General features: G+C 45.6%; 1 protein-coding gene across 1 annotated transcript in view; it reads right to left on the bottom strand.

Moving 5' to 3' along the window:
• The window catches only part of fer1l4 (fer-1 like family member 4), a 293664-nt gene that overhangs the window by 207857 nt on the left and 61742 nt on the right, over nucleotides 1-24065 (bottom strand). The window contains 7 exon segments of the mRNA XM_034164544.1: nucleotides 56-143; nucleotides 11165-11265; nucleotides 11352-11484; nucleotides 16300-16528; nucleotides 16859-16967; nucleotides 17523-17616; nucleotides 22848-22915. Coding sequence (XP_034020435.1) covers nucleotides 56-143; nucleotides 11165-11265; nucleotides 11352-11484; nucleotides 16300-16528; nucleotides 16859-16967; nucleotides 17523-17616; nucleotides 22848-22915 — 822 coding nt within the window.

The raw sequence follows: 24065 nt of genomic DNA, 5'->3' as shown, positions 1-24065 counted from the left end.
CGTGTGTCCTCTGCAAAAGGACAACAGCAGTCAGATGTGTTGTGAACAAACTCACTAAGTTTTTCTTAATCAGCTCCTTCCTACTTCTGTCCAGGCTGTTGGGACGCGACTGAGACCTTCTGTCTGAGAAAACACTGAACTGTCTACAGAGACACACAGGAGGACAGAGAGACAGGAGGACAGGCAGACATCAATAGCTGATATAACCACATGGGAAACAGATTACTTTGAGAAACCTTTGGCAAGCTCTACAATACGGAGTCACATTCACAAATGCCACTTAAAACTTTACTGTGGAAACAACAAGCCTCATATTAACCTCATCAATTATTACAAGAATTGAACATACATTTAAATTTAAAGTTCCTTAAGAGAGGGATCCACATTCATTGACTTATTTGAACATTTCAAAAAAGTAAGTTGTCCCACAGCAACATTAAAATAGTATAGATTCATGAACAATGTTTTTGGTTCATAAATTGCTGCTGTTGTCCATTCGGTTGCTCCCGTTTTTTGTTCTGAGTCGCCACAGCGGATACATTTGGCACAAGTTTTACGCCGGATGCCCTTCCTGACATATCTCCAGTGTAACGTGGAGAAACACACACAGCCGCTGGTGTTCCAAATAGGTCTCCCATCCAAGCACCAACCAGGTCTTCCGCTGCTTAGTTTCTGAGATGTGACAGGATCAGAGTGACACGGAGCAGACCGGCTGATTTTGGTTCATAAATTATTCTATTAAATGCCCATTCAATTCATTAAACATATTTAATATTCAGGTTTATTGTAAATAATGAAATATACTGTTGAATTTAAAGTTCCATGGGGGGTGAGGATCCAAATTCATTGAACACTTTTTTTTTAAAGCAAGGTAATAGTTACTTTCTCTAGTAACTAACATATATTCTATAGCCAAGTGACCCCAGTGATGGGCACAGTTCTGCTAATCCGCTAACCACTAATTAGCAAAGCTAACTTTTTTGTTGGTGGGTTAGCTTTTCAGCTAACTTCAAAAACCATCAGCGGACCAATTAGCTTCTGCTAAATTTAGTTTTGCTAACTTTTAGACTGCTAACATCTTATTTTGTTGTTGTTGTCATAGTAAGTAAAGCTGAACGGTCAAAGACATTTGTAAACCCTAAAAATCACACGTTAGTTCCTCTCTGTTGTGTTTTGCAGCAGTCAGGCAGCTGTTAGGAGCTGAGCTCAACCCAACCCCAGCAGAAGGAGCCTGGCGGTGGCGGCGGTGGCGGTGGCGGCGGTGGTGGCAGCGGCGGCTACTACTGCTACTACTGCTACTACTAACAAACAAAAAAAGTAATTTTCATTCACAGCATGCAGAGCCCCTGATGTGGCCCAAAGGCATAAACAGAAAAGCAGGTTTGACTTGTGGTTTGATTTAAAAACCAAACTAAATCGGGATGGTTTATTGATATTAACATTAACTATCATTTTTACAAAGTGAAAATATCACAAATATCTTTTTTTTTTAAAGTAATGCATTAATTCTAAATGCTTGAGCATAGAGGGGCTGTGATCTAAAGCGGTTCTGTTTGGCTCGTCTCACCCAGGGAACTGTATCAAACTAACACCATCTTACAGGGAGGTGATGGTCTGGTTAAGGTGCTGGGTTTGAGTCCAGAAGAACATCAGTTCAAATCCCCGCCTGACTGGAAAATCACTAAGGGCCCACGTTAACTTGTGTGTTGCTTTTTCTGAGCACAAAACTGCATTTCAGAAATATGTTGGTTGTTATTCACACTCCCATCCAGTAGATGGTGTTCTATGCATTTTGACGGGGGGGGGGGTAACTGACAGGAGACTCATTTCCCATGTCTTTTGGCATGTGTGTCGGTTAACGCTCAAACCTTCAGAATTAGTGCATTACTTTGAAAGACATGTGCAATATTTCCAGTTTGGAAAAATGACAGAGTTGCCGTTAATGTCGGCAAATTGTGCGGAATTAGTTTTGTTTAGAAATGAAACCATGAGTGAAAAGTGCCTTGCTTTTGATGTCTCCTGCCACTATCTGTGTTGTAGTGTGTGGAAAGTAAATGACTCTTTTTTTTTTGGCGCAGCAGCTGGCAGCTGCCTGCCACTCTGCCCCCTTGTGTTAGGGGGGGCTGAGCTCCTCACAGCGGCCTGACTGTTGCAAACATGCAACAGCCAGGAACTAACATGTATGACTTAAGGGTTTACAAATGTTTTTGACTGTTAAGATACTATGCAAGCAAAAAAAATGTTAGCAGACTGAAAGTTAGCAGAACTAAATTTAGCAGATGCTAACTGGTCTGCTGATGGTTCTCAAAGTTAAATGAAAAGCTAATCTGCTAATTTGCTGCTTATTTTAGCAGATTAGTAGAACTGTGCCTACCACTGTCAAAAGGTGATGGTAGCATAGTTAATAGCACAAAATCAGCAGGTGGACACAGGGTGGGGGAGGACTTTGGACAGACCTGGTAAGCCCAAATGAATAGTGCAGGTGAACTGGGAATGTCTAGAGGAGTTCTTGTCTGGGAGATCTTCAACTCAAACCTCTGGTGGACCTTTTCTAGCGTCCCTGTGAATGTTGGGGGCATTGAACCAGAATGAACAATGTTCAAAGCTTCCATTACTGAAGCTGCAGCGGGGAGCTGTGGGATGAAGGTCTTAGGTGCTTCAAGGGGCGGCAACCTTCAAACACTGTGGTGGACACCGGTGGTCAGGGAAGCCGTCCGACTGAAGAAGGAGTCCTTCCGGGATATGTAATCTTGGAGGACTCCGGAGGCATTTGCAAGGTACCGACATGCTTGGCTGTAGGGGAGGCAAAGCAGCAGGTGTGTGAGGAGTTCAAAGCAACCATGGAGAAGGACTTTCAGTCGGCACCAAGGTGCTTCTGGCGGACCATGAGGCACCTCAGGAGAGAAACTGGAAAACACTCTCAGCTGTCTACAGTAAGGATGGGATGCTGTTGACTTCAACTAAGGATGTAATTGGGCACTGGAAAGAACACTTTGAGGAACTCCTGCATCAGAACAGAGCACCCTCTATAGTAAGGACAGAGCTGGAAGCTGATGGAGGATTTTCATCAATTTCCCTGGTGGAAGTCACTGAGGTAGTCAAACAACTCTGCAGTGGCAAGGCCCCGGGGGTTGATGAGATCCATGCAGAAATGCTGAAGGCTCTGGTGTGGAGGTACTGTCTTGGTTGAGTTGTCTCTTCAACATTACGTTGAGGTCTGGGACAGTGCCTAAGGAGTGCCAAACCTGGGTGGTGGTCCCCATATTTAAAAAAGGGGACCAGAGAGTGTGTGCCAACTACAGGGGCATCACACTACTCAGCCTCCCTGGTAAAGTCTACTCCAGGGTGCTGGAAAGGAGGGTTCAGCCGATAGTCAAACTTCTGATTGAAGCGGAACAATGTGGGTTCCGTCCTGGTCGTGGAACAACCGACCAGCTCTTACTCTCACAAGGATCCTGTAGGGGTCTTGTGAGTATGGCCACCCAGTCTACATGTGTTTTGTGGACTCTACATGTGATGTGGTCCTGTTGGCTTCATTGGCCTGTGACCTCCAACACTCACTGGATCACTTCGAGTGTGAAGTGGCTGGGATGAGGATCAGCACCTCTAAATCTGAGGCCGTGGTTCTCAGCAGGAAACTGATGGATTGCCTACTCCGGGTAGGGAATGTGGTCTTGCCACAAGTGAAGAAGTTCAAGTACCTAGGGGTCTTGTTCACGAGTAAGGGGACGATGGAGCATCAGATTGGCCAGAGAATTGGTGCAGTAGGGGCGGTGTTGCATTCACTCTACCGTACTGTTGTGATGAAAAGGGAGCTGAGCCAAAAGGTGAAGCTCTCAATCTACTGGTCAATCTTTGTTCCTACTCTCACCTATGGTCATCAGGGTTGGGTCATGACCAAAAGAACTAGATCACAGGTACAAGCGGCCGAAATGGGTTTCCTCAGGAGGGTGGCTGGTGTCTCCCTTAGAGATAGGGTGAGAGGTTCGGCCATATGTGGGAGGCTCGGAGTTGAGTTGCTGCTCCTTCACGTTGAAAGGAACCAGCTGAGGTGGTTCAAGCATCTGGTAAGGATGCCCCCCTGGGTGCCTCCCTAGGGAGGTGTTCCAGGCATGTCCATCTGGGATGAGACCCCAGGAAAGACCCAGGACTAGGTTGAGAGATTATATCTCCACACTGGCCTGGGAACGCCTCGAGATCCCCCAGTCAGAGGTGGTCAATGTGGCCCAGGAAAGGGAAGTCTGGGGTCCCCTGCTGGAGCTTTGACCAACCCTGGATATATATATATATATATATATATATATATATACGAAGTCTGTTAGAAAAGTATCCAACCTTCTTTTTTTTCCAAAAACCTGATAGATTTGAATCACGTGTGCTTGCATGAGCCAACCTTGAACCTTCGTGCGCATGCGTGAATTTTTTCACGCCTGTCGATTGCGTCATTTGCTGGCAAGCAGCCTTTGTGTGAGGATGGGTGGAGTCTCTCGTCGTTTTTTCTTTGCAAGGAAATGGCGGAACAACTGGAGCAGCGTGACTGCATCAAATTTGATTGTTAGTTTTATGCCCTTCACACAGGAGGTCCTTCCTACCTGTGGCAATCAGACTGTATAACTCCGCCCCCTTCTGCAGGATGAATACATAACTATCAGAGACATTCAGTTACTCAGAGCTATGTGCAATAATGTCAACTTGTAGTGCATGTGTCTTCAGTCCTTTTACATTAACATGTTGTACTCACTGTTAAAAAAGAAAGAAAGAGGAAAAACAGTGTTTACTGTTTAGTGTGTTGGGACTCTGGCAAAACAATTTCCTTTGGGTTTAATAAAGTTCTTCTTATTCTTATTTAAGATAACTCTCCTCTTAGGCATTTAGATGAAAAATCCTTCTTTACATTCCGTTCAAGTAAAATCGCTCAAAATAATCTTTACGCAATAATTGTGTTAAAAATATAGAAAAGTACATTTCACAGAGTTCAACTCTAAAAGTCTTCACAACAGTGACATATAAATGCAAGAAAAATGTTTTCACAGAGAAGCAAAACCCCACGTGATCTGTCTGAACCAATCACTGCTCAGCTTTCACATCTAGCAGCGTGTAAACATGTGCCATGCGCTGCCTGGAGAAGCAGTACTTAAACGTTTTTCCCACCTTGAATCTGTAAATGATGAGAAATCCGCCCAGTGGCGGCAGACAGGAGGATTAAGGTTGCTGACTGCTGTAGATCCTGGTGAGATGGAGGGACGTCCTTCCATGATGTTGTCAGAGCTCTAAAGTCTCACTCGTTCAGGTCAGACTCAGTATGTTGTCACGCTCTCATGCTAACGCACGACATTCCACCAGAATGACCTGTGAGACAAAATTTGGTGGAAAATAGCTCCTTGAGCGTATCTCAACTTGGAGCTCGGTGCTGTTGTGGAACACCCCGACTTCAGGTTTCATCCCACGTCTTATCGTGGGATGAAAATTTGATCGCTGATGTACCTGAGGGGAACATCTGGTAATATTTTAGAGCTCACTGTTGGGCCCCGTGTGCCTGTTTAAAGGGTTCTTCCTTTACATGTACATGGATGCTTGTGGTCTGTGTGCAGAGAACATACACACACGTATGTTTTGAACTGAATACATCAGAGCTGAAACAACTAACCGAGTTAATTGATTAAAATCGATGATTTAAATAGTTGTCAACTAATTTAGTCATCGATTAGTTGCTAAATAACTTTGTTTTATCGCAAATGTTTCGCTTCTTCCATATAATCAACCAAGCTTTGCTTTGAATCTTGAACCAATGAAGGAGTGCTTCAAGCTGCTGCTTCGTTGGTTTCATTTGTATTATTTCGCTTTATCTTAATTTTTCTCCACTAAAACCCTAAAGAGCATATGTCTGTGAGGAATATTTACCTTTTTTATGTTAAACTGACCTGTTATGGTCTTCTGAAACAGCTTATAGATGTATTTTATGCTAACGCCAACGCTAACGTGTTAGCATGTCTATGGCGTTTTCAATGTTAAAGTTAGCATTAAGCTGCTGGCATTTCAGCATGTTTGTGCATTTGTTTTCTGTATAACAATTAATGGCTCAGCATTTGTTGTTGTAAAAGAGTCAAATGTATTAAATTATAATACTTTTTAATTTATTTTATTTATATATTAATAATAACAACAATAATAATAGTAATAATAACTAATAATGCTACAATACAATTTTAGAGAAAGAGACGTGAGTCACGTGTGTCATTGTGAAATGACCACATAGTTTACAAGATATACAGAGAATGTTGCACATATAATGAGTCAGGCTACAGTTTTTGATTTAGGTTTTATGGTTAACTGGTTATGCTAATTGCTCATTTACAGCAACAAAAATACCTCTTTTTTTCACCATATATTTTATAACATTTATATGTTTCAATGTTGTTTTATGGCAACTCAGCACTTTGATAAAGCAATGTCTGTTGGGAAGGTGTCGTAGCACGGACCCACAACAGGGGGCACAAATGAACGGACAATGAATAAGCCAAAAAGGTAACAATTTAATGTTGCGATAATACACAACGAAACGTACTATAATCTGCACAGTCAATTTAACACCAGGTGACGTGTGGGCAGGCTCGAAGATAGAAGACCCCCGACGAGAGAGAAGCTGCATCCCACACGGCTTCCACCACCAACGGTCTGAAGAACACCGGAGCCGCCAAGTCCCGAGTCCCCAGGTGGCCTCTGTCTTCGGCTGTCGACCCTGGTACTGCTGGCAGAAATATGATGAGTGAGTGTGAGTCCGCACACTCAGTAAATCCACAGTTAACGAGGGAGGAAGCACCTCCATCTCCAAGCACACACTCGTGCAGCTCCTGTTTGAGCACTTATCTGGGTGGGAGGAGTTGCGAAGCCGTCGCTGAACACCTCAAACGCCACCTCCACAGACGAGTCTCACCGACAGGAAAACAGCTGCAAAGAAGAGTTTAGACAGATATACAGTCTTAAGTTCACAGAGAAATTACCTTGGTAATGGTAGTCAATTTCTCGGCGGGGAGGTGGAGTTGCAGTCCGGCTTTTATGGTGGTGATGATGAACGGGTGACAGCTGGTGCAGAGGATGAGTGACAGCTGTCACTTCTTCTGGGTCTAGCGCCCTCTCGTACTTGGAGCCCGCACTCCAAGCAGGGCGCCCTCTGGTGGTGGTGGGCCAGCAGTACCTCCTCTTCAGACCCCGTGTCTACCAGTGCTGGGGCGTGAAGGGTTAAATCCCCACAAAGGATTGTTACTGGGATTCGTGCAGATTTGCGGGGTTTTCCTGCGTGCGTGTTATGGCCCACCCTTAGCCCAGTTTCTAAGGACGGGCGTTGTAGTTTGACCGTTTGGGGCAGTCCTTCTACATGTGCTCGCAAGAGCCGCAGACAAAACACTCCCCGCGGGCCAGCCTCCTTTGTCTGATATTTGATCTTAATTTGGCCCTGCTCGTGTCCATAGCCTCCTCAGCAGGGGGAGCTGTAGCCACACGGAGCTCTCTGGCAGTGAAGCGTGGGGACGACGTCACCTTGTCGGAACCGGAAGGGGGAGGGACGGCTCGTGCCCGGTCACGCCCCCCGGCCTGCTCCCGATGATGCTCGTTTAAACGGTTGTCTAAACGTATAACTAAATCGACAAGCCCGTCAAAATCCCGCAGTTCCTCCTTAGCCAGTAGGTGCTCCTTAAGGACCGGGGACAGTCCGTTTACAAAGGCGGCGCGGAGCGCAACGTTATTCCAGCCGGACCTCGCTGCCGCGATGCGGAAGTCGACTGCATACTCTGCTGCGCTACGGCGCCCCTGTCTCTTCGACAGCAGCACGTTCGAAGTGGTCTCGCCTCTGTTGGGATGATCAAACACTTGTTTGAGCTCCCGTACAAACCCAGTATAAGACGTTAGGAGCCGTGAATTCTGCTCCCAAAGTGCCGTAGCCCATGCGCGTGCCTCTCCTCGAAGCAAATTAATAACATAAGCCACCCGGCTAGCGTCTGATGCGTACATGACAGGGCGCTGTGAAAAGACGAGCGAACACTGCATGAGGAAGTCTGCGCACGTCTCGACACAGCCCCCGTACGGTTCCGGAGGGCTTATGTATGCTTCAGGGGACGGTGGGGGGGTTCGTTGAACGACCAGTGGAACGTCTGATACAGGCCCAGGACCAGCCAGAGGAGTGGCTGCAGCAGCGCCCTGATCGCGCGCTTCCACCCTGGCGGTGAGAGCCTCCACCCTCCGATTAAGGAGGACACTCTGCTCGGTCACTAATTCTAACCGAGCCGTGAAGGCGGTTAAGATCTGCTGCAGCTCACTCAACACGCCTCCCGCTGACGCCTGCGCTCCTGGCTCTTCCATTGGCCGTTCAAGCTCGGGTTGACGCCCCTCGGAATCCATGACAATGGCCGAGAAATCCTGTTGGGAAGGTGTCGTAGCACGGACCCACAACAGGGGGCGCAAATGAACGGACAATGAATAAGCCAAAAAGGTAACAATTTAATGTTGCGATAATACACAACGAAACGTACTATAATCTGCACAGTCAATTTAACACCAGGTGACGTGTGGGCAGGCTCGAAGATAGAAGACCCCCGACGAGAGAGAAGCTGCATCCCACACGGCTTCCACCACCAACGGTCTGAAGAACACCGGAGCCGCCAAGTCCCGAGTCCCCAGGTGGCCTCTGTCTTCGGCTGTCGACCCTGGTACTGCTGGCAGAAAGCAGAAATATGATGAGTGAGTGTGAGTCCGCACACTCAGTAAATCCACAGTTAACGAGGGAGGAAGCGCCTCCACCTCCAAGCACACACTCGTGCAGCTCCTGTTTGAGCACTTATCTGGGTGGGAGGTGTTGCGAAGCCGTCGCTGAACACCTCAAACGCCACCTCCACAGACGAGTCTCACTGACAGGAAAACGGCTGCAAAGAAGAGTTTAGACAGATATACAGTCTTAAGTTCACAGAGAAATTACCTTGGTAATGGTAGTCAATTTCTCGGCGGGGAGGTGGAGTTGCAGTCCGGCTTTTATGGTGGTGATGATGAACGAGTGACAGCTGGTGCAGAGGATGAGTGACAGCTGTCACTTCTTCTGGGTCTAGCGCCCTCTCGTGCTTGGAGCCCGCACTCCAAGCAGGGCGCCCTCTGGTGGTGGTGGGCCAGCAGTACCTCCTCTTCAGCGGCCCACACAACGTCATTTGAAATAATTATTTTTGTTATTTATTATAAACTGTTTTATTCTTTATTATTTTATATTTCAACAGCCAAGGGACATTTGACAATTTGTTGATTTTCAAGTATTTTAAGTTTTCAAATAATGTTCTGTTGTTAAATAAAGTGATGGAAGGAGAGAAAAACTGTTTCCCTGGTACATTTTTAAAAAATTCCCTGCTAATCTGATTAATCGATTAATCATGTCGAAACCCCATCAGATTAATCAATGATCCAAATAATCGTTTGTTGTAGCCCTAAAATACACCCAGTAATTAAATGTGACCCTCCTCAGTCCTCAGGCTGAAACCAGCCAAAGATCAAGATGCTGCTGCACTGAATGAACCACCAGCCAAAAAGACAAACTTCTTATGAAGTGCAGCACCAGCCTGGTTCAGGAGGCAACAGCAACCTGTGTCACATGTAGTAAAGTGGACGCGTGGCTAACCAGCGGGGTGTTTGTTCCAGCTGATGAAGTCCACGTGTTCCCTGAGTTCGTCTGGTCCAGAGCCACACTCAGCCTTATTAACATATGCTGTTTTTAATTTTATTCTATGTGTGTTTGATTTTTGTGAATCTGTGTTTTTACTGTGAAGCACTTTGGACACCATCTGGTGCTGTAAAGCACTTTATAAATCAGTGTTGACTGGTTGAACATCAAATGTGTCTAATCAAAACTCTCTGCAGGCTTTTATTTCTAACTTCTGCAAGTCAGCCCACGAAAACCTTTCAGCTGCAACTAAATTGTCCTGATATGTTGTTAATGTTTGTACGCTGGAACATGAATGAACAAGAAAGGCACAAATATCTTGTGTTTTACAGTCAGGCAGCACGGTGGATTAGTGGTTAGCACTGGTGCCTCACAGCAAGAAGGTGGTGGGATCGATTCCTGGCCTCTCTGTGTGGAGTTTGCAGTTTCTCCACGTGTCTGTGTGGGTTTCCTCCCACAGTCAAAAACCTGCTTATTTAGGGTCTGCTCCTTTCTTGCCCCTGAGCAAGGCAGCGTCTCTACATCTGGAGTTGGTCCCCGTGCACCGGACTGTGGCTGCACACTGCCCCTAGTGGCTGGATTGGGTCTAACTGTAATGGACAAGTTTCTTTATATGTATATATGCGCAAAAACAATAAAGATTCTAATTTCTCAGCATCATGACATCTCTCTGTATTTTTCCAAGGATTCTGACATTGGAATCCTTTTTTAGTTTGCAGGTTTTCCTAAATTCAAAGCAGTGCATTGTCCTTCCACAGCGTAAGAGGACGTGGTTCTGGTCTCTTTGAGGTGAGTCAGTTGTGTTGCTGAGCTCCATCTAATCATTATTGTTCTCATCATAATTTAAATTCCCTTTTGGAAGATCACTTTGTCAGGATGGAAGCTGGAAAATGGACGGACAACATGCACGGAGACAACTTATTGTAAATGATGAGCTCTACATCTGCCCTGTGGACAAGAAAAGCATGCAGAGCCTGATGATGATTATTGATTTGGCTGTTTGCTGTAACAGCAGAAAAGGAAAACGGGAATTTAGAAATTAATGTGAACTGCAATAACATTTATTAAAAAACAGAGTTTTTTGGGGGAATTCTTCTTCTGTCTACATGTAAAAAGTTGATATTTTTTAATAAATGAGCAGTTGTAAGTGTTCAGTTACAGTCTACACAAGTCCAACATGTCTGAAAACATACCAGGCCAGAGCCAGATTAACCAGATTATCAAGAAGGACTTGCAACAGGTAAATGGATCAACAAAGTTCTCGTGCTTGTGTGAGTCGAACATATAGATTATGAATTAAATCATCAATGATCATATTATGGCCACGTGAGTCTGTGTTGAGGCTTTTTCAAAGCCTCATAATCTGATGGCCTTGAATTCTAACTAACCTCGTCTGATCTAATGTCTAAACCATGTAATCTGTCCTAATCTAGTCTTATTCAAATGTCTTCACTGATCTGTAACACTGACTTGCAGGAGGCCACCAGCTCCAGGAGAACCTCCACCAGACGCTCCTTCACGTGACTCCTTGGCCTCCTCAGGAGACGCTCCACCTCATCCAGACCCGTCTCCTAGCAGAGGATGAACCAGACGCACTTGTTTCCTACAGCACGTGGACATCGTTTCATTGGCAAACTCCAGATGGCGCCACACTCACCAGCCTGTTGGCCATCTTGTTCAGCCAGTTGGCTTGATAAAGACGATAACTGTGGTCCTCAAACAGGCTCCAGACGAACAGACATGGCTTCTGTCTCATCACCGGAGGCTGAAGAGGAATACAGTGGAAGGACCTGACAGACAGACAGACAGACAGGAAGGAGATGATTCCAAATCACACCCTGGAGCCACGATCCTGGAGCCAGTGACCCAGAAGAAGTCACTCAGTCTATTCCAGACAGGAAAGGACTCCTGAGACTCGCTTCATTCATGGTAGTAACGACTTGGGTGAGGATGTCATGTGATCACCAACATTTGATTTCCATAGAACCATTAAATGCTGTTGATTTTATTGTTATTGTGTCCATTGGTCAGCTGCTTGTGTTTGTATTTGATAGCAGATGTGTTGTTTATTATTGTGTTGTCCGTCCAAACTTCACCAGACTGTGAATTCTTCAAACTATATTTGGAATAATAATAATAATAATCAATTCAGATGACGGACTGTTTCAAAGTTTAGCGTAAATAAACAAATCAAATGTATGTGTGCGGATGTTTTAATTCTGATGTGTGCCATTATTATGTTCAACCAGTAATAATTGTGGATTAATTGCTGTATTTCTAAGGTAATTGGGTGTGAAGATCATTTTGTTGCACTTGTTGTAATGACAATAAATCATTCATTCACTCAGTGTGTGCTGCTGCCTTCTTGGCCAGATCACCCTACAAAAGAGGTTTTGATCTCAGTGGATTTTTAAAATCTGGTTAAATGAAGGTTAAATGAAATGAAAAAAAAAATCCAGATTACCTGGTCAGATTACAGATCACTGACACTGTGAGGGAACATCAGATACCACATTTAGTCCATGTGGTGGACACAATCCAGCACACAGGTGCCTCCTTGTTCAGGAGACACCTGCCTGCATGGTTGCCATCCAGAGTTAGGATTACAGTTTATTTATAAACTTTATTGACATCCAAAAATCTGCTCATGATTTTTTTCTTTCCAAGTACTGTTTTCTGTATCTGCAAAATTTAGGAAATGTAGGTGAGACTATTGTTGGCACAGTGGGTTAGTGGTTAGCATTGGTGTCTCATAGCAAGAAGGTCATGGGTTCACTTCCCACCTGGTCTTTTCCCTGTGGGTTTCCTCCCACAATCAAAAACCTGCTTATTTAGGGTCTGCTCCTCTCTCTGCCCCTGAGCAAGGCAGTGTCTCTACATCTGGAGTTGGTCCCCGGGCACTGGACTGTGGCTGCTCACTGCCCCTAGTGTTTGGATTGTGTCTAACTGTAATTAGGACGGTGAAACGCAGAGGACAGATTTCATTGTATGTTCGTGACAATAAAGGCCCTTCTTCTTATTAGGTGGCAGTTCAGCCTGTAATCCTCTTGCAATAATTCTTTAATTCCACCAGGTTCACAAGATCCTCTTCAAAGTCATGGTCAGTGAACATTTCCTCACCAGCAAAAACACCCAAGTAAATGGACTCAGTGGCTCAACCAGCCCAATCCATGAAAAACTGAGCCATGTTGGAGAAAAGATCCATGACTCAGGCAGAGGGTCCACGCCAGACAGCACTCACAGTACCGCTGGAAACCTCAGGTCTGGTCTGGGAACATGTGTTATGCCATACGCCTTTGTATCCACCGCACTACAGAACTCCCCTGAGTCCAGGGGAGTGCCATGTGACGTGGGTGTGTTCTTGACCTGGTGACACATGGGTGAGTCCTTGGCCAGGTGAAACGTGGGCAACTCCTTGGTCAGATGACGTGGGCGACTCCTTGGTCAGACGACATGTGGGCATGTCCTTGGCCAGGTGACACGTGAGCGACTCCTTGGTCAGATGACATGTGGGCATGTCCTTGAACAGGTGACACGTGGGCGACTCCTTGGTCAGATGACATGTGGGCATGTCCTTGAACAGGTGACACGTGGGCGACTCCTTGGCCAGGTGACACATGGGCGACTCCATGGTCAGGTGACATGTGGGCATGTCCTTGACCAGGTGACACGTGGGGACTCATTGGCCAGGTGACATGTGGGCGTGTCCTTGGCCAGGTGACACGTGGGCGACTCCTTGGTCAGATGACATGTGGGCATGTCCTTGAACAGGTGATACGTGGGCGACTCCTTGGCCAGGTGACACATGGGCGACTCCATGGTCAGGTGACATGTGGGCATGTCCTTGACCAGGTGACACGTGGGCGACTCCTTGGCCAGGTGACACATGGGCGACTCCATGGTCAGGTGACATGTGGGCATGTCCTTGACCAGGTGACACGTGGGGACTCCTTGGCCAGGTGACATGTGGGCGTGTCCTTGGCCAGGTGACACGTGAGCGACTCCTTGGTCAGATGACATGTGGGCATGTCCTTGAACAGGTGACACGTGGGCGACTCCTTGGTCAGATGACATGTGGGCATGTCCTTGAACAGGTGACACGTGGGCGACTCCTTGGCCAGGTGACACATGGGCGACTCCATGGTCAGGTGACATGTGGGCAACTCCTTGGTCAGGTGACATGTGGGCGACTCCTTGGCCAGGTGACACGTGGGGACTCCTTGGCCAGGTGACATGTGGGCGTGTCCTTGGCCAGGTGACACGTGAGCGACTCCTTGGTCAGATGACATGTGGGCATGTCCTTGAACAGGTGACACGTGGGCGACTCCTTGGTCAGATGACATGTGGGCATGTCCTTGAACAGGTGACACGTGGGCGACTCCTTGGCCAGGTGACACATGGGCGACTCCATGGTCAGGTGACATGTGGGCATGTCCTTGACCAGGTGACACGTGGGGACTCCTTGGCCAGGTGACATGTGGGCGTGTCCTTGGCCAGGTGACACGTGAGCGACTCCTTGGTCAGATGACATGTGGGCATGTCCTTGAACAGGTGACACGTGGGCGACTCCTTGGTCAGATGACATGTGGGCATGTCCTTGAACAGGTGACACGTGGGCGACTCCTTGGCCAGGTGACACATGGGCGACTCCATGGTCAGGTGACATGTGGGCAACTCCTTGGTCAGGTGACATGTGGGCGACTCCTTGGCCAGGTGACACATGGGCGACTCCTTGGCCAGGTGACACATGGGCGACTCCATGGTCAGGTGACATGTGGGCATGTCCTTGACCAGGTGACACGTGGGGACTCCTTGGCCAGGTGACATGTGGGCAACTCCTTGGTCAGGTGACATGTGGGCGACTCCATGGCCAGGTGACATGTGGGCGTGTCCTTAGCCAGGTGCCTGATTTGGAAGATATAGTCTGGTGGGAAGATGGCTCCAGTGTGTGTGCGGCATGCCGTCTGTTGCTCCTACTTTGTCTCTGTTTTTAATGTTTTTAAGCCTTAACACCTCTCAGATCAAGTCTCTGCTGGTGTAAGATTGCCAGTCCCTCTTGGACCTACTACAAAATGTCAGAAACAAGTGTTTTTAATTATACCAGACAAAAACTTTTACCTCCGCTGTTACCTTCTCCGGGCCTCAGCACTACCTTCCCGGTGGAAGTGTCATCGTTGCCGTGGTAAACACAGTGGCCGGCTGGTAAAGATAAGGATCTGCCTGGCATGTTCCTCGTATGACTCCTGTACTGCACAAAGATCATGGTATCCCCTTACAGTGCCCCGGCGCTTCCTTGATCTCACTGACAGCTGTCTGTCAGTGTGTGCAGATCCAAGGACAAAAGGATCATATAAGCGGTGGACTATATTCTGGACATGGAAGATCGGACAGTAGATCCAGCAGGGACAACATTCTGCTAATCGGTGAGTGCGATGTAGGCTTTATTATTATTATTATTATTTTATTTATTATTCTATTTTGTGATTATTGGGAACAGTGGGGTGATTTCCACAGTCTATTCACATGAACGCTGAACACTTTGTCTACAAACATGTCATTTGTCCTCAGCTGTGAGTGGACACTTCAGTGAGACACCAACTGAGACACTGTCACTCATTTGCACGTTTGGTCACTAATTCACATCTCCAACTGCTCTCCAACAGTTGCACACAGTGAGATAGGACCCTAACGCACGCAAGTACCAGAGAGAACCACAATACAACACAACGGTGTCCAGGAAACAGTCCTGGAAGATGGTCCAAGAAGGAGGCTGAAGACCAAAAACTAGAGAGCTGCGATCGAGCTCACAAACTAACACTCACCACTCTGACAGCCTAGTTACTAACATGGACTACGCACATAACAGTGGTAGTGTGATAACACATGAACTAACTAACTAACCGTTCAACTGATGTAACAATAACAACAACAACAACAAAAGAGCCTCTCCAGTCAAAGACACCAGACTGGAATTATTTCTTCAACGTAGGTTTAGGAGGAAGAACATCAACAGACAGATGGACCGACAGACACACCAACAGAGAGACAGACAGACAGCAGATGGACAGATGGACCAACAGACGGACAGACAGACAGACCGACAGACAGACGGACCAACAGACAGACAAATGGCCCAACAGAGAGACAGACAGACCAACAGACAGATGACAGACAGACAGACGGATCAACAGACAGATAGACAGACGGACCAAGAGATGGGCCGACAGAGAGACAGACAGACAGACCGGCAGATGGATGAACAAACGGTCCGACAGACAGACGGACCGACAGACATATAGACAGACAGTCCAAGAGATGGACGGACAGATGGACCGACAGACAGAAGGTCGAAGAGATGGACCAACAGACGGACAGACAGATGGACCAACAGACAGATAGACAGACAGTCCAAGAGATAGACAGACGGACAGACAGACACACCAACAGAGAGACAGACCAACCGACAGATGGACAAACAGACGGACAGACAGACATATAGACAGACAGTCCAAGAGATGGACAGACAGATGGACTGACAGACAGACAGATGGACCAACAGGCGGTGGAGGTTCGAGTTCTTGGAGTACTTGGACTGCGGTCGTTACCTGTCATACTCGATGGGCTGTGGCCTCATGGCCGCAGACACAGATCTGTTCTCGGGTTCAGGGCTGAGCACCTCCTCTCTCTCCAGCTCCTCCTCAGCTGGAAGCAGACTCTGCTCCTCCACCCTGAGGTCCTCTCTGCTGCTCCTCAGCTCCTCTCGACTCCTCCTCAACTCCTCTTTGCTCTGGCTCTTTTTGGATCTCCTCACTCCCACCGCTTTCCCATAATTCCCTTTCACAAACAGAAAAATGTTATGACGAGGATGTCAGATGTCGGCGTGGACTCTAAGTGGTCATTCAGCTGTGACATTTCTTTCAGTCTTGTGTTTTTGTGAGTTTGATGAAAGCAGATGGTCACCACACTTAGTCTGGTCTGCTTCAGGTTTGCTCCTGGACTAAAAAACACTGGAAGGACATTATCCTCACCACTGTCCCCAGTGTCTATGCCCATGGGCTGGCTCAGGTCTAGACCTGAGTTTGTGTGGCACCTTGAGGTGAACATGTTTGGAAAAGATCTCGAACCTGGAACATGAACAGTACTCATATGTGGGACCATATTTACCGATAGAGAGTTCAAAGGTCACGGATCTGGTTCCTACAGATGGATCCATCATTGTGACTTCAAACAGGGAGCCAAACAGCAGGAACTCCTCTTTTTCTCCCAGAAACCCCTGAAGAAGAAGAAGAAGAAGAAGAAGAAGAAGAAGAAGAAGAAGAAGAAGAAGAAGAAGAAGAAGGGCCTTTATTGTCATTGCACATACATACAAACATACAGTGGAATGTGTCCTCTGCATTTAACCGTCCTGATTACAGTTAGACACAATCCAACCACTGGGGGCAGTGTGCAGCCACAGTCCGGCGCCTGGAGACCAACTGCAGATGTGGAGACAATGCCTTGCTCAGGGGCAGAGAGAGGAGCAGACCCTAAATAAGCATGTTTTTGACTGTGGGAGGACCCACACAGACACGGGGAGAACGTGCAAACTCCACACAGAAAGACTGGGAAGCGATCCCGTGACCTTCTTGCTATGAGGCACCAGTGCTAACCACTAAGCCACTGTGCCACCAAAAACAAAAACCTGGATGTGATCTCACTAAGTGTCTCCTGAAAATGCAAATGCAGAATAAATAAGTAATGAGTTAAATTAAACATCTGGCTCCGGTGCTCCACGTAGAGAACCGGGCACAGTGCAGCGGATTTTAAGTGGCGGGTGATGGTGACCCACCTCAGGAAGTGGGTAGGTCTCCACAGTTTCCACGGTAATAGCCTCTGGTACCTCCACTCCAACCTCTCCAGAGTCAACAGGTGTCCCAGCGGCACTCACAGAGGCTATAACAACATTCACATAAATTGATCAGTAATTATAATTTCAACACACCAGTGAAATTCCATCCAAAATAAAACAAACTGGCTGCAGCATCACCAGTTGGCTATTTTGACATATTTAATACTAATAATGTTAATAATATAATGTCAACAACCTTTGAAATGTATGAAATGATTATTACAGTTTCTCATCTCTAGCTTTCTATCGTTGGTATTATCTCTCACGTATTATATTTCTAGTGTTTGTCTGCACTTTATCCAGTGTTTTATGTAGTGCTCTTATTCTGACATCTGCTCTGTGTGGATTCAGTGGTTTTACTTCCTGTCAGCAGAGCTTCCACTTCCAAGTGCACTCTGACATTAATTGGTTCAAGCAACATGTAACTGTCACAGTTCTTTCACTCTAATGCCAGACTGTTTCACTTTCATGCCTGCTCTCTTGTGTTTGACCCACAGTTGCCAACCTGCACAGCGTGTATATTTTCCCTGAGTTTTCCCTGTTGTTTCCTGTTCTGCCTCATTGATAGCTGTGTTTTGACCCTCTGCCTGCTTATCTGGATAAACAGACTTTAGGGACTGTCTTCCATATCGGACACTCGTCTGTATCTTCAGCCACTCTCCTCATCTGTCTCCTCCCAGGTGACTTTCATGTACAGAGTTGCTGTGCTGTGCTTTTTGATGGATCCAGTTGGTGCTTGGCAGAATAAACTTTAGTTTTATCCAACACCAGTGCTCTCCAGGGGTCTCTGTTTCAGGCTGTACACAAATCTACCAACATTAATTCAGCTTGAGGGCATCAACACCTGTTCAAAAACAATAGTCTCTAAACTCAAACAAGTGTCCACTAACCCTAACCCACTACCGCTGAAAGAAAACAAACCCAACAGACAGACACTCTGACTCCTCAATCAGCTTCACAAGTAGTACAATCAGGGAATCCATCAACCCACAAAGATCACAGTATCTTCCATGACGTCAAGGTTGTTTTCTGTCCCCACTCCAGCACTCACAGTATCTGTGTCTTAGCTGACTATGACATCCAGAAACCTCTTGGGTGATCCCACAAATTCTCAGGATGTCTCAGAAAGTAGTCCAGTCAACTGAATGAAATGCTTTTTAAAAGTCAACATTAGCTGCTAAAAAAGCATGGGTGATAGTCACACTTTTATTTTATGAGTACACACCAAGCTAGGATGTGGTTGATAGCTGACGTTTTAGGCATTCAACTAGACTGGTCTTGTCACTGAGCAACACATACCTGTATGTGTTGCCCGCTAATGTGTTGCTGTGTTAGCAGCAATCTTCCATTCCAGCTTATTAATTAATCAAAAACCCAGACAGAGCTTTAATTCATTTGAAAGCTTGACTCTTAGTCTTGTCCATCCAAATTGGAAGTCCCAAAAACCAGTTTTATTTGTTATTATCTATCGTCCACCTGGTCGTTACTGTGAGTTTCTCTGTGAATTTTCAGACCTTTTGTCTGACTTAGTGCTTAGCTCAGATAAGATAATTATAGTGGGCGATTTTAACATCCACACAGATGCTGAGAATGACAGCCTCAACACTGCATTTAATCTATTATTAGACTCTATTGGCTTTGCTCAAAAAGTAAATGAGTCCACCCACCACTTTAATCATATCTTAGATCTTGTTCTGACTTATGGTATGGAAATAGAAGACTTAACAGTATTCCCTGAAAACTCCCTTCTGTCTGATCATTTCTTAATAACATTTACATTTACTCTGATGGACTACCCTGCAGTGGGGAATAAGTTTCATTACACTAGAAGTCTTTCAGAAAGCGCTGTAACTAGGTTTAAGGATATGATTCCTTCTTTATGTTCTCTAATGTCATATACCAACACAGTGCAGAGTAGCTACCTAAACTCTGTAAGTGAGATAGAGTATCTCGTCAATAGTTTTACATCCTCATTGAAGACAACTTTGGATGCTGTAGCTCCTCTAAAAAAGAGAGCTTTAAATCAGAAGTGTCTGACTCCGTGGTATAACTCACAAACTCGTAGCTTAAAGCAGATAACCCGTAAGTTGGAGAGGAAATGGCGTCTCACTAATTTAGAAGATCTTCACTTAGCCTGGAAAAAGAGTCTGTTGCTCTATAAAAAAGCCCTCCGTAAAGCTAGGACATCTTTCTACTCATCACTAATTGAAGAAAATAAGAACAACCCCAGGTTTCTTTTCAGAACTGTAGCCAGGCTGACAAAGAGTCAGAGCTCTATTGAGCTGAGTATTCCATTAACTTTAACTAGTAATGACTTCATGACTTTCTTTGCTAACAAAATTTTAACTATTAGAGAAAAAATTACTCATAACCATCCCAAAGACGTATCGTTATCTTTGGCTGCTTTCAGTGATGCCGGTATTTGGTTAGACTCTTTCTCTCCGATTGTTCTGTCTGAGTTATTTTCATTAGTTACTTCATCCAAACCATCAACATGTTTATTAGACCCCATTCCTACCAGGCTGCTCAAGGAAGCCCTACCATTATTTAATGCTTCGATCTTAAATATGATCAATCTATCTTTGTTAGTTGGCTATGTACCACAGGCTTTTAAGGTGGCAGTAATTAAACCATTACTTAAAAAGCCATCACTTGACCCAGCTATCTTAGCTAATTATAGGCCAATCTCCAACCTTCCTTTTCTCTCAAAAATTCTTGAAAGGGTAGTTGTAAAACAGCTAACTGATCATCTGCAGAGGAATGGTCTATTTGAAGAGTTTCAGTCAGGTTTTAGAATTTATCATAGTACAGAAACAGCATTAGTGAAGGTTACAAATGATCTTCTTATGGCCTCGGACAGTGGACTCATCTCTGTGCTTGTTCTGTTAGACCTCAGTGCTGCTTTTGATACTGTTGACCATAAAATTTTATTACAGAGATTAGAGCATGCCATAGGTATTAAAGGCACTGCGCTGCAGTGGTTTGAATCATATTTGTCTAATAGATTACAATTTGTTCATGTAAATGGGGAATCTTCTTCACAGACTAAAGTTAATTATGGAGTTCCACAAGGTTCTGTGCTAGGACCAATTTTATTCACTTTATACATGCTTCCCTTAGGCAGTATTATTAGACGGTATTGCTTAAATTTTCATTGTTACGCAGATGATACCCAGCTTTATCTATCCATGAAGCCAGAGGACACACACCAATTAGCTAAACTGCAGGATTGTCTTACAGACATAAAGACATGGATGACCTCTAATTTCCTGCTTTTAAACTCAGATAAAACTGAAGTTATTGTACTTGGCCCCACAAATCTTAGAAACATGGTGTCTAACCAGATCCTTACTCTGGATGGCATTACCCTGACCTCTAGTAATACTGTGAGAAATCTTGGAGTCATTTTTGATCAGGATATGTCATTCAAAGCGCATATTAAACAAATATGTAGGACTGCTTTTTTGCATTTACGCAATATCTCTAAAATCAGAAAGGTCTTGTCTCAGAGTGATGCTGAAAAACTAATTCATGCATTTATTTCCTCTAGGCTGGACTATTGTAATTCATTATTATCAGGTTGTCCTAAAAGTTCCCTAAAAAGCCTTCAGTTAATTCAAAATGCTGCAGCTAGAGTACTGACGGGGACTAGAAGGAGAGAGCATATCTCACCCATATTGGCCTCTCTTCATTGGCTTCCTGTTAATTCTAGAATAGAATTTAAAATTCTTCTTCTTACTTATAAGGTTTTGAATAATCAGGTCCCATCTTATCTTAGGGACCTCGTAGTACCATATCACCCCAATAGAGCGCTTCGCTCTCAGACTGCAGGCTTACTTGTAGTTCCTAGGGTTTGTAAGAGTAGAATGGGAGGCAGAGCCTTCAGCTTTCAGGCTCCTCTCCTGTGGAACCAGCTCCCAATTCAGATCAGGGAGACAGACACCCTCTCTACTTTTAAGATTAGGCTTAAAACTTTCCTTTTTGCTAAGGCTTATAGTTAGGGCTAGATCAGGTGACCCTGAACCATCCCTTAGTTATGCTGCTATAGACGTAGACTGCTGGGGGGTTCCCATGATGCACTGTTTCTTTCTCTTTTTGCTCTGTATGCACCACTCTGCATTTAATCATTAGTGATCGATCTCTGCTCCCCTCCACAGCATGTCTTTTTCCTGGTTCTCTCCCTCAGCCCCAACCAGTCCCAGCAGAAGACTGCCCCTCCCTGAGCCTGGTTCTGCTGGAGGTTTCTTCCTGTTAAAAGGGAGTTTTTCCTTCCCACTGTAGCCAAGTGCTTGCTCACAGGGGGTCGTTTTGAACGTTGGGGTTTTACATAATTATTGTATGGCCTTGCCTTACAATATAAAGCGCCTTGGGGCAACTGTTTGTTGTGATTTGGCGCTATATAAAAAACTGATTGATTGATTGATTGATTGAAATGAATCCTGTTAAGAATTTTCCTTGCAAACACCTTCCCTGGCCCAGGGAATTATTGCTTTCTAGGCAATTACCCCTTCTTTTCCAGAGTGGAACAACAAGAACTTTCTCTCAGTAGGGAGGGATGATTCCCACCATTACAAACAATCTTTGTTCACAATGCCAAAGGAACATCATCTTCACCTGTCTGTTAGCTCCAAAAAGACAGATTCCTAGAGCTTTCTCTGCCCTCAGCTGTTTCCTGGCCTTTGTGATCTCACCAACATCTGGTGGATCACAGGTGACTGGAGAATCAGCCACAAGAACCCTGGCAATGGAGATTTCCATGTACCATCCCAGTAAGCGGACCAGCCTTTTACAACAGCTCAAAGTGACCGGCACATCAGGACAGTACAGCAAAGACATCTGTCAGGACTGAACCATCTTCTACCATCACTGTGTTGAGATGAGGTGTCCATTTGGAGGAACAAAGTGCTTTGATTACTCTGTAAGTAGGTCGAGGGTCACTAGACCACAAACACCTCCGTGTCTGCACTCCGGCGTGTCACAGCTCTGAATACATATAAAAGATCAAATAAAGGTAGTAACTTGATAACTGATTCCTCCTCACATGAAAAATTAAAATGATAAACAAAAATAATAATGATAAAATTCACATGTGATATTTGCTGGAGTAAACACGTTTGGACAGTTGAAATTACTTCCTATCTAAGGTTCAGGCCAAATAAAAAGAAACTAACTAAATATCAAACCTTCCCTCATTACCAAAATCCTGGGGTGCCTAGACCTTTGATGATGATGAGGGATGAAGCACCGTCCTCCCGATCAGCACACTCACCGTCCATCCTGTGCTTGGACTTGCTCTTCTTCCTCAGTCCAAATTTTCCTAGTGCTCCTTTCATCTTTGTGATGCAAGACATGGAGATTTGTTAAGGTCACATAACAGACCCCAAGGTCACACTCATATAGGTTATCATGATTGCCATGTAACAACGTCCTCAGTCCTTTACACCTGCTGAGTCATAAGAATCCGTCCTCAGTCCTTTACGCCTGCTGAGTCGTTAGAATCCGTCCTCAGTCCTTTACGCCTGCTGAGTCATAAGAATCCGTCCTCAGTCCTTTACGCCTGCTGAGTCGTTACAATCCGTCCTCAGTCCTTTACGCCTGCTGAGTCATTACAATCCGTCCTCAGTCCTTTACGCCTGCTGAGTCATAAGAATCCGTCCTCAGTCCTTTACGCCTGCTGAGTGATTACAATCCGTCCTCAGTCCTTTACGTCTGCTGAGTCATAAGAATCCGTCCTCAGTCCTTTACGGCTGCTGAGTCATAAGAATCCGTCCTCAGTCCTTTGCAGTTGCTGAGTCATAAGAATCCGTCCTCAGTCCTTTACGCCCGCTGAGTCATAAGAATCCGTCCTCAGTCCTTTATGGCTGCTGAGTCATAAGAATCCGTCCTCAGTCCTTTACGCCTGCTGAGTCATAAGAATCCGTCCTCAGTCCTTTACGGCTGCTGAGTCGTTACAATCCGTCCTCAGTCCTTTACGCCTGCTGAGTCATAAGAATCCTTCATCAGTCCTTTACGCCTGCTGAATCGCTACAATCCGTCCTCAGACCTTTACGGCTGCTGAGTCGTTACAGTCTGTCCTCAGTCCTTTACGGCTGCTGAGTCCTAAGAATCCTTCCTCAGTCCTTTACGCCTGCTGAGTCGTTACAATCCGTCTTGAGTCCTTTACGGCTGCTGAGTCATAAGAATCCGTCCTCAGTCCTTTACGGCTGCTGAGTCGTTACAATCCGTCCTCAGTCCTTTACGCCTGCTGAGTCATAAGAATCCGTCCTCAGTCCTTTACGGCTGCTGACTCATAAGAATCCGTCCTCAGTCCTTTACGCCTGCTGAGTCATAAGAATCCTTCCTCAGTCCTTTACGCCTGCTGAGTCGTTACAATCCGTCCTCAGTCCTTTACGGCTGCTGAGTCATAAGAATCCGTCCTCAGTCCTTTACAGCTGCTGAGTCATAAGAATCCATCCTCAGTCCTTTATGGCTGCTGAGTCATAA

This window comes from Thalassophryne amazonica, chromosome 3 (assembly GCF_902500255.1).
Source record: "Thalassophryne amazonica chromosome 3, fThaAma1.1, whole genome shotgun sequence".
Taxonomy (NCBI): Eukaryota; Metazoa; Chordata; class Actinopteri; order Batrachoidiformes; family Batrachoididae; genus Thalassophryne; species Thalassophryne amazonica.
Note: the sequence above shows the minus strand (reverse complement) of the source record. Positions and strands in the feature narration are given on the sequence as shown.